The sequence below is a fragment of the Larus michahellis genome, chromosome 10, assembly GCF_964199755.1.
Source record: "Larus michahellis chromosome 10, bLarMic1.1, whole genome shotgun sequence".
NCBI classification, from domain to species: domain Eukaryota; kingdom Metazoa; phylum Chordata; class Aves; order Charadriiformes; family Laridae; genus Larus; species Larus michahellis.
The window spans coordinates 17899420-17915094 of NC_133905.1; the positions used below are offsets into that span (position 1 = coordinate 17899420).

The window sequence follows — 15675 nt, forward strand, 5'->3', positions numbered from 1 at the left end:
AAGTCCCTCCCAATTAATAACTTTGATATTTGATACTGTTTTATAAGCATCTGTCTACATGAAAGAATTCAGCACATCATAATCTGTATATGCTCTCTTCTCCCATTCCCCCATCCCCACCTTAGCCATTTTCAGTGCACAGAGTGCCTGTACGTGTGGCAGCTTCCTCTGCTTTCCAGGCGGAGTAAATCAGCATCTACGCTGGCTATGGTCTCACAAAGACTTCTTCAGCAGCCCTCTCTTCCTCCCTTTTGTCCCAAACCTGTAGCACAGCATTTCATACCTACGCTGTAGGCTATGCTTGACAATCTCTGCTTTTAGACTATGTCAGCTCTTTAGGCACCTCCAGCAACGGGCTCAGCCTTGCCCTGTGGGAGCAAAGCGAAGACTGGGAAAAAGCAGATGGGTTGCTTAAAATGACACCAACTCTCTACAAATGCTCAATCCCTTGAAGACCCTTGCAGCTGCTGTGTTCAACCACGGTTTCAGAGTACACACACAGGGAATTAGCCAGCAGTAGTAGCATTTCAAGACAGTAACCCAGACTGCAACACGAGACCTCTGCTAGCTACCAAAATTCTCAACAGATGACTGAAAGAACAAACCAGAAACGCTCCAGTAAATCCAGTCTACTCAGCAAGTTTGCCATAAATGCATCCCAAATGCAATACTTTTCTCTTTGTTTCATTGGTTTCCACCTTCCAACAGGTTTCATTGGTTTCCACCTTCCACCTCTTAATTATTTAGTCCTACTTATTATTTCTTTTTAGTCTCCAAATACAATTTTTCTAGGTTTACAACATATTTCCATGTTTTCTTCACCTGCTTTATTGTAATGAAGCTTAACATATTGTTCTTCAGAACATTTCTAAGGAAATAATTGCATACAGAATATTTCACGACAGGTGTTTTGAAATGCTAAATACAGAATCAAACACGGAAAAGTAATTATGGCAAAGTAACTTATTAAACCATACTTAATAGATATTTGACTGAAATACATTTGAATCTCAAAAGTATTTGAGTCAATATTGAAGGGCACTCTCAACTAAAAACCAAACCAAAATGAAACCCAAAATTTTAGTATTTCCATATGACGAGGATCCAGCTTTTCCTCCAAGTCCACAATTTACTTACCGATAATATTTGTTAGAAGAATTTCTCTCATCACCAACACTGCCTTTACCCTGTGAGGAAGGACCTGTCAGCTTGGAAGCAGTCAAATTTGGTGTCCTTAATGCAGAAGAGACAAGCCAAGCAAAGGGGAAAAAAAAAAAAAGAGGCCCACCTTAGACCCAAGAAAAGATGCAGCAAGGATAAAGCTTTTTACAGAATTACTTTGATAGATCAGCCAAAAGGTTCAGAGAGAGATATAAAAATGTTTTAAAGCTACAGTAAAGTAATACTAAGATATATTTAGTGCCCCAGCATTGATATCAATTTTGTTTATAAAGTCAGAGGAAGGCAACACTTAGATTGAGGATTAATAGTTCTACACACAGCTCAGCCTACAATAGCAGTGAAAGCAGCCGACAAAATGTTCCTTAGCATCCAGACAAAGCTAATCATACAGACCCAACCGTGTTTTATCAATACTTGAATCAGTGTCAAGTTGTTTGACAGTGCATACTGTCAAGCAACTTTATTTTGCCACTTTATTTCAGGGAAGACAGTTAAATGCACCAACAAAGAGCAATTTACTGTGACAAAGGATACAATGAACTCTGCAATAGAAAAGCATGACTTTTGACACAGAGGCAGCACATCTGTAGAATTTAGGTTAGTAGCGCTATGAGGAATTTGAGCCTGATCCATCAATGACAAAGAAAAACAGATGTAAATTCAGAAGAAAAATACAGTAAATAACTTTAAATGAACTTACAGGGGTATTTTACCAAAATCAGCAATAGGTAAAGGAGACTCCCCTTTTAAGACAATTAAGCAGGTAGGACTTTAAATAAAAAATAATAATTCTGTGATGCAGACTCAGCAGAAAGAAACGAAAAACGAATAATAGTTCGATTAAAAAAAAGCAACCAAGTGAAATGCAGGTGAAAGGTTTGGTTTTCATGGTACTTTCTGCTCACCACAATTTTTTTTTGCATTCAGCCCAATATTATTGTAGCCTGCTTCTGGCATTACACTTTTTTTTTTTTGGCCAAGTTAGAGAAATAAAGGAGGGAGCTGTCAATTATTCTGACGTTCAGATCACTTCAGGATTTGCAGGTCTATTGAGAACACAGTACGCAAGAGAAAATCTAGAATAAGGTAGCTGAGAAGTGGAAATGGGTTGGCAGTGCAAGAGAGGAATTCAACTAACAAATATCAGTGTGATTTATCTGTCATCCCTTCTTATGCAAACATCTTTATTTTGAAGAAAAACAGTTAAGTCTCAAAATTAAACATGATACACACATGTGACATCCTGAGCTTCATCAACGGCCAACACAGTGAGAAAAATAAAATCACAATTTAAATAGAAAACCTCTATGACTATATGTAATTCTAGTTACTGAATGCAAACACATATGTACGTTCGGTGTCTGCAGAATCAAGGTCTTCTATCACTAGATGTACTTTTAAGAAGTAAAATTATTAAAATATGTGTCAGGAATTATTCCCTAACAGTATTTCTGCTTTTTTTTTTTTTCCCCTCCAGCAATGATTCATGGGAAGCATGCTAAGGCTGAGCAAATGAACCAGAAAAACCACTTCATAGGTTGAATGTCTCAAAGCACCAAATCGTAAAAATCAATCAGGTAACTTCCATTTCTTTCACACGTAATAATCCTAGGCAATATTTTTAATACTGACACCATCATCTACACATTTTTCAGACAACAAAAAAATTTAAACTTCCTTTCAGTAAAGTAAGGGATTGCTAGTGTTTTCAGTTGTACCATACAAACCCTTGCGTAAAACCACAGCGGATATTTTCCAGCATCAAATGCCAGCAAACAGCTCAAATACATAGAGAGAGTCCACTTTGTAAAGTGTTTGTCAACTCCTTGGATGACTTGCAAGACGTTGCTTTATTTATTCAGATAAACTACACAGCCCATACTGGCAAATAATATCCAAACCTACCTTTAAGCGTTACTCATAAATAACAAGTTTATACGAGTAGAAATCTAATTGCATTTCAGATAAGCAACATCTAAATTGACTGCATCACTCCTCTGTACACTAGGAATTTTCACAGGAAGAAAGTGCTGTTTCCTAAGTAAAATCATTCCATGAAACAAACATAGCTATCAACAGTTATTTTATACCTGCCTGTTCAAGACCAAATCTATGCTTCACTGATTAATAGTCCAGACCTTCAGTGTCCTGCACCTCTTTTCATAGCTAGAAATTGGTTTTCAAACAACAGTTTATATAATGTGCACTTTCCTCTAACTATCTTTTGCCTGACATCTTGTTCGTATTTTTCTTCCTCTACATAATTAACTGTGAGCTCTTAGTTTCAGCTCCTAACAAGGTTCAAGAACATTCAGCATCTTCCGTAAAGCAAGCACAACAAAGCACCTTGTTCCTCACTATTCCTTTTCTGTTATTAACTTATAAACACATGTGGTGGAAATTGGCCGGAACTTAAGTTATAAAAGATCCACTGGCACTGTTTTTCATAATCAAGTACATCACAGAAATGTTTCACCACAGAAGTATTTCAATAAAAAGTTTTCTTCCAAAAACCGTTTTTCAATTTTTAACTTTTAAAACAACAATAAACTAAGTCTTCAAACAATTATTTCCCACTGTATCCTCCACAGCAAAATTAAGGGAACATCTATAGAGATTTTTATATGAGATTGTAAAGAGAACTCTATTTGCAGTACCTGATTCGGAGACTTGACTTGGCCAACTCACTGTGTTCAATTTCGGCCTTTTTCATATTAAATATTTTTTTAATCGCATTTGCATCCTGTCAATTAAAAGAATTTTTTTTGTTTAATGATGAAAGTGAAGAAGGTTACAGTCAGCTATATCCATCTATCTAAAAATCTAAAACAAAAATGAAGGGGTTTTTACCTTTAGATATAAAACTATTTTGCATGAGAAATGAAGCATAGAACAAAGTCTGCCTGAAATACACCCACAGCAGCCTGTAAAAACTGAATAGAATAGCTGAGTAGCTTCAAGCTCATTTTTTGTCGTAACCTTTAAAAAAAATAAATCTATAATTTGCTAATATACACAAATACCACCTTGAACTAAACAGGGAAATGAGTTTCTGTGCCTTTGCAATCAAAAAGTTGCTACTGTTACCAAGCTTTCCAATGCTTGCTCGCTGTCATTCTACACCCCTGGCCTCAATACTCAGGAGGAACAGTTCACAAAATAGAGATTACAAGTTTTGAGTGAGGTTTCAAGTGTGAGTAATGTCGCTAGGAACTGAAACTCCCATCCAAACGGAAGCGCAATTGGAAAAGTCCAAGAACCACTCACATAATGGTGTTAAACATATACAAGGTCTCTGCCTACAAAGCCCTTGAAATCCGAGCACACAAAGGAGTAATTTCCCACTGAAATTCTCTTACTTCCAGAGAAACAGCAATGTGATAATTTGACACAAAATGCTGGTGAACTAAGGATGAAAATGATAGGAAGTGCAATTTGATCACAAAAACATGGCTAAAAGGAAGAGGATCTTCCAAAACTATTCAAAGAAGGCATGACTCCAGTTTTGAAGCTTATGATGAAAACCATACACTGTTCCTGCAACGTGGAAAGAGGTAACAGTAGAGTACTACTGCTGTCACTTGGACCTGTAGTTTCAGCCATTCCAACTTCAATCACAAGTGCAAAATCCTCCATTCCTCCGATGAAGTCACATAACTCATAGCCCGAGATAAAATTTAATTGAAAAAAATCACATACCTCAAGAAAAAAAAAAAATACATACACCCCAATTATACTAAAAGCAATACAAAAAAAAGGAAAAGCCACTAATGGCTATTTTTTAAAAAATGCAAACAGAGTCTTTAGGGCATTATGCTAAAGATTCAATACGGATCAATCAGGACAGAAAGCAGTAAAGAAAATCTGAACTCAAATCAAACTATGAACAACTGAAACTAACCTTAAATACTTGTGATCCAGGCTCATTGTAGGTTTTGGCATTCTTTGCCAGAAGGTCTATATCCTTGGCCATTGCATGAATGCTTTTATAAGTTCCATTCTATAAAAAAAAAAAATCCAGAACTGGTTGAAATGGGAACCTTCATATAGCATGAGAACTAAGTCAATAGTGAAAAGCAAAGGGAATTTGTGCAGTATAAAGAGAACATTTATAGAAAAAGAGGAATATATTTATAAAAACGACAGATAAGTATCTGGAAAAAGTCATCAAAAAATAACGTAACAAACACAAGTGCTAAGTCCTTATAGACCTTACAAATGCTAAGCACAAGATTGAAAAATACTTGATACATTAGATTATCTTAATTTTGAAGGGTTCTGACAAAATGTTATTTTACTTTTATTCTCCAGTTCAATTAGTCTACGTGCTATCCTTCACTATTACACAAAATGCTAGAATTACAGAACAGTATTTCAAATTACTGGAGAAGTAAGATGAAAAATGCATCAGTACAAAACATCTATTTATAGCACTAGAACAAAAGTAGGTGATGATAATGCACGACCAAGCTTCAATACTTCAATGTTTTACATTAGCAGTACTTGCCAAGGAACTACTTTAAAACATCAAACATCAAGGAACCCAAAATATTCAGGCTCAATGCCAGCACACTACAGTTTACGATGCTTGATCTTCAACACAGCTACTTCTGCACCGTTACCCAGGACGGAATACTAAATCAGCGTAGCGTTCAGATTTTTAAATAGCAGGGCAAAACCACATTGCCTTTCCTACCACCATAAACTTTGGCTTCTCACAATTTTAGAATGCTCACTGTTAAACGAGTCTATACTCATTTATTAATATGCTCATACTGTACCTGTATCCTTTGGGCAATAGTTTTAAGATCTATGGGCTCCTTTATTATTGCATAATAATCTGGATATTGCTAGAAAACAAAAATAATTTATATATTACTATAAACAGTCACAAAGCTATTTTTCTAATAGCTCATAGAATGAGTTATTAGGTGAACTGCAGATAAGAACAGTGTAAGCTTCACGAATGTAGCACTAGGCTTCAATTTGGGCAAGACAGATTATAAGGCAGATACAAGGAAATATAATTCATTAATGAACTGACATAAAGGAACAGATCTGTCTGAAAGCCAAATACATGGTGATGGTCTTCGAGTATTTATTTTGCTGGTTAAATTTGTTATGCCACACCCTGAAACAGAACGGTGAAATCCAACATATTTAAAAAGGTTAAAAACTGCACCAAAAAACCCCAGTTACCTAAACTGGCAGAACAGGGCAAGCCCCAATCTGCAATGAAGGGCTGGGAACGAGTTGGAAGGAGCAAAGAAGGGAGGGAAGCTCGAAAATCAGCTGGAGTTTGCCACTCATGAGACACTAACAAAGAACTGCATCCTGAGTGTGCCCATCATAGTGTATAACATCAGTTACAGAAACGTCCAGGTTTCCAACTTAGCAAACAATCAATATTATTAAAGTACCTACCACTTTAGAAGGAAGTTTCTGAAACAGTTCACTTATGAGGCGTCCTGATGGGTTTGTGGCAACAGCTACAGCTTCGAGAAGCTGTTCAAGAATTTCCTTCAGGTAACCTGGAGATGACTAACATAAGAAATGAAATCACAGGAAGTTTTAATAGCAGACATAGTGGAGCACTCCAAGTTGCACCGGAATGTATGAATTTACTTTTTAAAGAGAGAAAAAATCAGCTATAAAACACGGATGCAACTTTTGAAAACAACATTGTTGATGCATTTAAGTAAAGCACATGAGAAAACCTGAATTTCACATTTACACTGCAGACTGTCAGACATACATTACATGTTGTTAGAACAGACTTGGTTGTCAACATTCAGGAAAACATGCATCCCAACATGACAAAAAACAGACAGGCCCAAACTTCCTATCATCGTATCTGGCTTATAAAACACTTCAGAAACAGCTGCATTAACCGACTGGGACACACGCTGGAAAATGATGCCATTAGACATGAAGCTTGCTTGCGTCAAACCTCAATGCTGGCACGATATCAAGCACACATCATATTAGGTTCAACTAAACCAGAACCACGTTTTATCCCTATAGAAAACCTCATCGCTTTTTTTCCCCTGTTGAAAGTGAAACACACATGAAATGCTGTGAAATTATTAACGAATAAACTTGTCTAAGAAATACCTTTTTGGGCATAATTTAACTACGAAAAGACTTTATGCTTTTTCCCCATAGGGAGGCCAACCTTGCTCTCGGAGTCAGCTGACGTACACAGCCATGGCCTACCCAACCGCAGCTGCCGTGCCCACACTTACTAATTCAGAATTTGCGCCTTGATTGTCGTGCCCGTCCTCATCTTCGTCTTCTTCCTCAGCATCACCTTTTTGAACAAATTCATTTTTTGTGCGCAAATACAACTCCCATAATTTGCAGGCAGCTTTATATTCAGGAGAATCCGGCTGCAAAAACAAACCAAACATTCTACTTAAAATTCAGATCATTCCTATCTGACGGAAATGTATACATTATTAGTTGAAAGGTTTTAAAGGCATTAAACAAATAATAGAAAACCTCGGAAATTCCTGCTTTAGATGTTCTTCAACAGAGATGTTAAGAATCACAGTAAGCACCAGAAAATATAACCTCTATCACTCCAAAGCATCTAAGTCTTTCTGAAAACTTAGCAAAAAAATTACTTGAGTAGAGGCTTGGACCAGCCTATAAGATGAATCTGGAGAAATCATTAGGTTCTGTTGAAGCATAAAACTACTGGTATTTAAAACAGACTAAATATCAGTATGCCAGAAATGTGATTTAAGCCAACACTGCTACCATTGTGTAGCACTTGAAAATTAATTTTTATGGAAGAAGAATGCAAATAAATGTGCCAATATCTTTGAAAGCACTGCAATGATTTATGCTCAGCATTAACTGTGAAATTCCAGATAACTTGACAACATCCTACTGGGTACGCACCTAGCTATATTTTTTGGAAGAGCTAGAAGCATTACTCAGCAAATTAAGTTTTGTAAATGCAGAGTTGGTAGTGGCAGACAAGCACGTGCCTATTAACATTGTTACTTAATTACCCAGAAAAAAGACTGCTTTTCCTCTCTTACATATTTTTCTTTCCCTTTCCTCTGTCACTTAACCTCTGTTTCAGGTATTCCTGCAGATGTATCACCTTGGTACAAAGCAGATTATGCTCTTCTTACTTCACCCTCTCAACCTCTGACAGCTTGTAATACAAATAAGAAACCAACGTGAGAACCATTCTGAAGCTTATTTTACTAGACTTAAGTATTCCCGAGACATTAGATAGACCAGGTGTTAATTATGAGGAACAGATTTAAAGGGTATTCCGCTCCACTGGTCTGCCCCCTTCTATATTAATGCAAGATGCTTGAAAGTGTAAGACTTGAACCGACATACTAAAATGCCAAAGGTTTCCATTCTAATCTAGCATTGCACATAAAACATCTGCTGCAATAAAGACCTTGATGATGAATCAGTCGCCCCTGTTTTATAAGCGCCATTGGAACTGTGTGGGTAAGGTAAAAGATGAAAAAAGAAGAGGTTATGTTTGTGTGCCATACCTCCAGCTCACAACTCCGTATTTCTCTGGAAACGTCAACATTCCTTCATGCTAGAATGATGGCTACCCATTTCTATTCTACATGCAAGATTTTTATGATACAGGCATAATTCTGAGTCCACTACTCCGTAGGCAAAGGCAGCACACATTTTGTAAAGCTCTAATCATTCTTTCCTGCCATCAAGTCCAACCCCCAGGCTGGATGGGGCTTTGAGCAACCTGGTCTAGGGGAGGTTGCCCCTGCCTATGGCAGGGGGCTGGAACCAGATGATCTTTAAGGTCCCTTGCAACCTAAACTATCCCGTGATTCTAAGTCCTTCTCCCTCATGTAGAAACCAAGAAAAAGCCAACATTAAAGGACGAGTGCCTTGCAAATCTTCAGGAGTACACAATGAATTTGAAAGTCTTTGTTCTTTTTCTACTGTAACCAGAATGTGTAAACGCATTAATCCATAATCTGATTGTTCTTCAAAAAGCTACACACACACACGCACAAACGTGAACAAAATAAACATTGCTTTTCTGAATGTCACCTGGTTACACTGGTTGGGTTATTCAGAAAGCAGTCATTTGGATCATCTCCAAAGCCAAAGACATATGAAAGGTTGATGATTTGCTGTATTATCTCAGTCACTACATACAGTTTCACTGTTTTGTGTGTTTAACATAGCCTTCCATTACATGAGATTAATCCAATTTTTCCCCACTTCCTTACAGCAACTGCAATAAAAACCATTACCATCTAAAATAAAACACATACACAGTTTAGGGGAATGGACATGGCGGTTTCACCCTTGAGGAAATGTATTGTCACATATACTCACAACCTATCATCATTGACCGCGACAATCAGCACGCCTTTTTTCCATATTATTAAGCAGCCAATGGACTAGAAAGATTCAACGCTCCTACTGTATGCTTGGTGTTATTTATAAATTCTTACTTTGGGAAAAAAAAAATTATCATCTTCTACTTCAAAAGGTGACACAGAGTGTGTTGGGAAGGCTTTGATAGCAGAATATTTTTCTCAGTTTACATCTCTGCTTTTGCTCTTTTGGAAAACTACATGAAGATGCTTACCACTTATTTTATATTTTTCAATAGAAAAATTGCTATAGTAGGACATCTCACAAAGATACAATCAAACTTATGAAAAGATATGTAAATAACTGCAGTGTGTGCTGTTTTCTTACCAATAATAAAGGCTAAACCAAGAAGTTTTTTGGCCAAACCAAGGAAGAATGTGAACATTACTCTACCACTTTTACAATGAGTTTGAGCCTTTATAAATAGTTTCCTCACCTTATAGTAAGCCTTCGCGTTGTTAAAGAGAAGCTGAAAATCAGCAGTCAGCACATTCACATCATCATATTCCTCCATCTTCAGCTTTTGTTGGATTTTCATTAAATCAATTGGCTGGGAAACCACTTCATAATAATCTGGCTGATTTCTGTTGCAATGACAAAAACAAGCATTATATTCCAAGAAGTAAAACCAAAACCACAGCACTAAAGTTTGTATGTGTCCATGACTAAATAAAAGAAAGTTCCAATATATTTTTGTTACAGCTGAAAGATCTGGGCAGTGGTCTATTTGTAGGCTTACTTTATTACATATTCTGCTATCACCCTCAATTTTCTGAGTTTAAGATAAAATTCGATGTCTTACTATCTACTGCATTTTCAAGGGTTGCTTCTATTAATCTTCCCAAGATATGCCCTTAGTATTACAATGCACCACTCATGTGAAATATTTTATAGTCAAAGACACAGATGTTTTAGGCTGGTGTCACAAAAAACGTTTTAAAGTAATTCAGTGTATCCTTTTTTGACCGAAAAAGGGCACCAATTTTAGCATGTCCCATTGAATAATTACATCAAATACTCAGATCGAACACTGGTGTGAAACTATGACAAATTTAGCTTAAATTTTTCACAGCTATTAATGCTGTAGTATTCCTCAATATCTACTTACTCCCTGATTAAATCTCAGGTTCAAGGCTTAACCAGAACCACGATCTTACCTTCGCTTCGGTGCCCTAATGAAAAGTTCACAAAGGAGCCTGCCCTGTTCGTCTTTGTAATCTCTGATGGTGTTGTAAAGTTCATGACATACAGCAATCTAAAATGCAAGAAAATAAAGTCATGAAAAAGAAGAAAAACTTAAGGAGGTAACAAATCAAAGACTGCTTACAATGGGAAAGACAAGCTGCTAATCCACAGCGTGCTCTAAAGCAGAAGTGTGAAGAAATCGGTGGATCTCATACATTAGAACGACACTTGACAAGTATGCCAGGTACTGCAGAATTTTAATTTATTTTTTTGAACATAGGAAGCTTTCTTTCAATGCTAATTCTAAGTAAAAAACCCAAAATGTAAATTAATTCAGTACAATTCTCTCCTAGTTATAGACATCTAAAACAACGACAAGGTTCTTCTGCCCTGCAATTAATTAAAATTAGACTGTTAACTCAAAGGTATAACAGAGACACTGTACACTTCAGCAATCACTGCCTGTGCCGTTCCCCGCTTATCTCACTCTGCATTCACTATTCAGACACAGTTCTCAACTTCTGCGCGTTATGGTATCAGCTCCTTCTCCAACATCCTTCCATCTGCTAAAATCATCAGCAAAAAAAGAAAAGCAGCAAAAGGAAAAGGGAAAAGAAAAAGATGAAACTGGGGGGGGGGGGGCAAGAACAAGCCAAAGCTGAATGAGATTCTAAACAAAGCTTAGCCAAGGCGCCAACAGATTCAGGGCCAGTGTATATGTGTTACATACGATAATCCATTTTATAATCCAGCATTTCCCAAACAGGGACACAGTATCCCAAAGCAAAAGAGTTGTGCATAATAAGAAGGTACTAACAGGATCTACAGTTGGGAGATTGGAAAGTCTCCTCCTCTTTCTGCTTGGGCCTGGTATATTCGTGGAGTGGTGGCCATCATCAAAGTCTCCTCCACTGACGCTGCTGGAAGGTGAGGTAGCTCTTCGCCTCTTGGAACCCATGGAATCCAACTTCTTCTATAATGAAGAGAAATGTTCTTAAACTCATGGCATTGCATCCAAACCCTCTGGTGAGAGCTAAATAAGAAGCTAGCAATGCTTTAGGATGAGTCACTTATGTTTGTTATATGCTACAGTTCGGTTAAGCCATATATCTAAACACCAGATTTTTGAAAATTGGGAGGAGTAAAGGGAAATCAAAATGGTCCTGCAGTTTTATAGCCACTAATGACAGCAATGTCAGAACGCCCAGGGCTCATAGTGATGAAGATGAATTTAGCAGCGCTCACTAGGATATGTTCTTAAACCATCTACATTTTGATACCTCATCCTATGCATGACAACTAAGCGAGAACCGCTGTTTTAAAGGAAAGAGCTGTACAGAGACAAGTGCTCAGCTCTAGTGCAAAAGCAGGTCATTCCATGTCAAATTAAAAAAAGAAACAAACAAACAAAAACCCCAAACAAAAAACTCCACAAACAAAATATATTACAAACTAAAATTCAAATGGCTACTGAATACCTTGTCTTAGACTCAAGCCAAAAAAAGGTCTGGAGCATGGTGTGACCCACCACTCCCACTTTATGTGTGGGATGAATGGCTCGACCATCAAGAAGTAGAAAAAGCCAGCTCCTTTTTTGGCCATAGTTTTCCATTTATCAACACAAACAGTGACAAATTAATAACCACCATCCAACAACTATGGTGATTTACAGAACAAGTTGTTGGCTCTTTCCCAACTTCCAGCGACAGCATCATAAAAATATCTTTATTTGTAGCTGTCTCAAAGGCTGAAGACAGAACAGGTCCATCTATCCCAGCCTATGCTCATTTTCCAACCAAATCAAGGAATTTCTTCTAGGAAGCACTCAGTTAATTTACAAGCTATGGCAGCACAACATAACCACATTAGAGCATTTATGTTAGAGACAGAATTAATTTCAAGCACACAACTGAGATGAATAAGGCAGGAATAATTAACAGTTAGGATAAAGAAAAGCTAAAGCCTAATGCAGAGAAATGGAGAGAATGGTGTACATGCAATCAATAATTTACCAGATTTACCAGAGTACAACCAGCACCTCGAAAAGCCAGTCTCCTCATAGTGTCTGATGGGCAAGTACAGATACTGGGAGAAGGTAACACTAAGAGTGGCAAATCAGCAATGGTGTTAGTACAGTCAAAACTGGAAGACAAGAAAAAGGAAAGAGAGAGAGAGAAGAAAATTGAGAGTAGATACAGACAGATTATTAAATATTATTAATAAATATAATATAGACAGATTATTGAAGAATAAAGTCGAAGAATAAAGTCAAAGAATAAATCGAATAATTACTGTGAGAGAAAAAAGCAAGGAACAGAAGGTAACTTTTTTTAGCCCAGCGAAAACTCTACAGAGTAATTTTGTACACAGAACGCTAGACATTTCTATAATTTTTACAGTAAAAACACATTTCTCTAATGTTCCTGAATACATACTACAGATTTCACAGTCACTTGCAAGAGAATGATTCATCAAGCTGAGCAGGGAATAAACGTTAAGTGATATCTGACCAGCGAGTAAAAACCAGAAAGCAGTAAAACTTACAGAATGCTAAGTAGTACATTGCTTAAAAAAATAAGAAAATAATTTATAAGGTCAAGAAACATTCAGTAGACTCTCTAGTGATGATGCACTTCCATTAGCCTTCAGTATCCTCTGATATGTAAGTAACATCAAGGATCCAACCATACAGGTTCACTAAAGATGTACCTGGTTTGACTTCTAAGCAGTCTCCGAGACTAATTTTTTTTCAGAAATTCCATGCGAAATGTACAGAACCATTTTATGGCAAAATGATTGCTTCTGTTTAGTTCATACAGCTACCGTCTTCAGTAAAACCCCAGAGAGATTGTTTTCCTCTTCAGTATTCTGGACATTATCATAACACATGCATACAGAGAATCTTTGTGCTCTATTAGCAGGCAATTCATCTCAGGAATGGACAACCAGCCTGTTGCTTTTGGCACTGCCTCCAACTTTTATCTGAGAGCTACAGTGTCCAATGGCTAACAGCAGGCGCGTGCTGATGGGGAGGCTGCTAGAAAACACAAGTCCTTGCTTGTGAAAGAAAGGCAGGAGGGATCAATGGAATCAATAATTCTGGTTCACCCAGGAACCCAAAGGCACACTCAGTCCAACGCTATCCTGAAATAAAGATTTGGGGCACCCCCAAGCAGCACCTGCCTGCAAACTGCATACACGCTTCTCTGGGTCCGTTACCTGAGGCACATGTGCTGTGGCACTTGGCCAGACGCTGGTGTATGCTTGTACAAGCGAGACACCTGGCCATTCTGCACACAGCCTCCAAACATTCTTCTCCTCTAATAACCAAGGAAGGTGCAAAACACGTATCACAGTCTGAACAACATCATGAATACTCAGTGAGAGAACAGCTTATGTAAAACTCCTACCAAATGTCAGGCTCCAAAATGCAAACTTTTCTCTAGATCTCCATGCTCCTGAACACAGATAATCCTACTGTGCACGGAAATGTATTGTTTTGCTTAAGAACGCATCTCCTAGACTTTCTTCTGCAATGTAGCTGCTCAACAGGCGCACCGAGAATCTCTACCGCTACAAACAAGTCACCTCCCGTGCAACAGGAGCTTGGGCATCTACTTAATAATCGCTCACATCGCCCATAAAAATGTCACATAACCATAGACATCTCTATAAGAAATGCTTTGGCCATTAGTAATATACGTGTATACTAATATATACACAACGGGCAAAAGATTGTCTCTCCTGAACTCCTGTACTACTACTGATCACAAGCATTACCTCGTCTAACCTCATTAAATAAGCAGTTTTCACGTGCATTTGAGACAACACACTTAAGCCAAGCCAAGGAGGTTCTAGCACACATTTCATTCTCTGCCTGCAAGTAGAAAAAAGCTAAAAGCCAGCAGATACCACAGAAAGTATTTTATCATTATCAGGATCTCCCACATTTCAACAGAAATACTCAATAAACCATGGTAAATTTAGCAAATGGAACAAGGGAGGGAAACACAGCCCAAATTTCTCCCGATTGTCGATCGCATTGAAACCAGCTACACCACAGGAAAAGGGGGACAGCAGCAACCAGACACTATAAAAGGACGAAGTTGGCGAAGGAGTGAGAGGCACAGCAGATCCATCGTTTTATCAGCACCGGGACAAGAAACAAAGAGGCAAAAAGCACAGTTTCCCCGAACGGCCCCCCCGGCGGGCCCCTGCCCGGTTTACGAAGTGTTAACGTTGGCCGGCGAAGGAGGAGACAAAGAAAAACACCTTTTCGGGCACCGGACCGGCCTGCTCCCTCCCGGCCCGACAGGACTGTGTCCCTTCCCCGACCGCACCGGGCAGGACCCGCTCCCATCGCCCGGGCCCGCTCCGGAGGCCCCGGGAGCGGCCGCGCCGCCGCCGGTCCTCGGCCACCCGCCCGCCGCGCGGCCGCTGTCACCGCTGCGAGCCCGACCCGGGGACGGGACCGGGACGGTGGCGCGGGGCGGGCTGAGGGAGACGCCGGGACGCCGGTGAGGGACAGCGACACCGCGGGGGGGGGACGACCGCGCCCAGGGCCAGGTCCGCGGCGGGAGGCGGGGACGCGGGAGGTGACAGGAGGAGGCGGAGGGACTCGGCGCCCCCGGGCCCGGCGCGGGGCCCACCGGTGGCGGAGCTGCTGCGCGGCCGGGCGGCGCTGCCTCCCCGCGGCGGCCACACAAAGGGAGGCAGCGGCCTCCTCGCTTCGGCCCGCCGCCCCGCCTGCGCGACCCCGGGCGCCGCTCCACTCACCCAGCCGGCTCCGCTCCGCCTCCGACAGCCGCGGCCGCACTCGCCCTCCGCCGCCCGGCCCGCCACCGCTGCTGCTGCAGCCGCCGGTGCCGCCGCCGCCCCGTACCGCCGAGCCCGCCGCTGCCGCAAAGCCCGCCCGGC

General features: G+C 39.7%; 1 protein-coding gene across 17 annotated transcripts in view; it reads right to left on the reverse strand.

The window, feature by feature from the left end:
• Window positions 1–15670, reverse strand: part of PBRM1 (polybromo 1) — a 62694-nt gene extending 47024 nt beyond the window's left edge. For 2 of the 17 annotated variants that reach the window (XM_074602574.1, XM_074602561.1), the window contains exons 1-11: window positions 15535–15664; window positions 12780–12900; window positions 11576–11728; window positions 10731–10828; window positions 10010–10157; window positions 7428–7571; window positions 6607–6723; window positions 5964–6032; window positions 5084–5182; window positions 3840–3925; window positions 1138–1233 (exon numbers count right to left, since the gene is read on the reverse strand). In XM_074602574.1, the coding sequence (XP_074458675.1) occupies window positions 1138–1233; window positions 3840–3925; window positions 5084–5182; window positions 5964–6032; window positions 6607–6723; window positions 7428–7571; window positions 10010–10157; window positions 10731–10828; window positions 11576–11728; window positions 12780–12818 (1049 nt within the window). In that variant the 5' untranslated portion in view covers window positions 12819–12900; window positions 15535–15664. Of the gene's footprint in view, window positions 1–1137; window positions 1234–3839; window positions 3926–5083; window positions 5183–5963; window positions 6033–6606; window positions 6724–7427; window positions 7572–10009; window positions 10158–10730; window positions 10829–11575; window positions 11732–12770; window positions 12901–15030; window positions 15047–15534 lie in introns of those variants that run through there. The other 15 variants (XM_074602572.1, XM_074602560.1, XM_074602569.1 and 12 more) reach the window with 12 other exon arrangements.
• Between the last annotated feature and the right edge of the window lie 5 nt (window positions 15671–15675).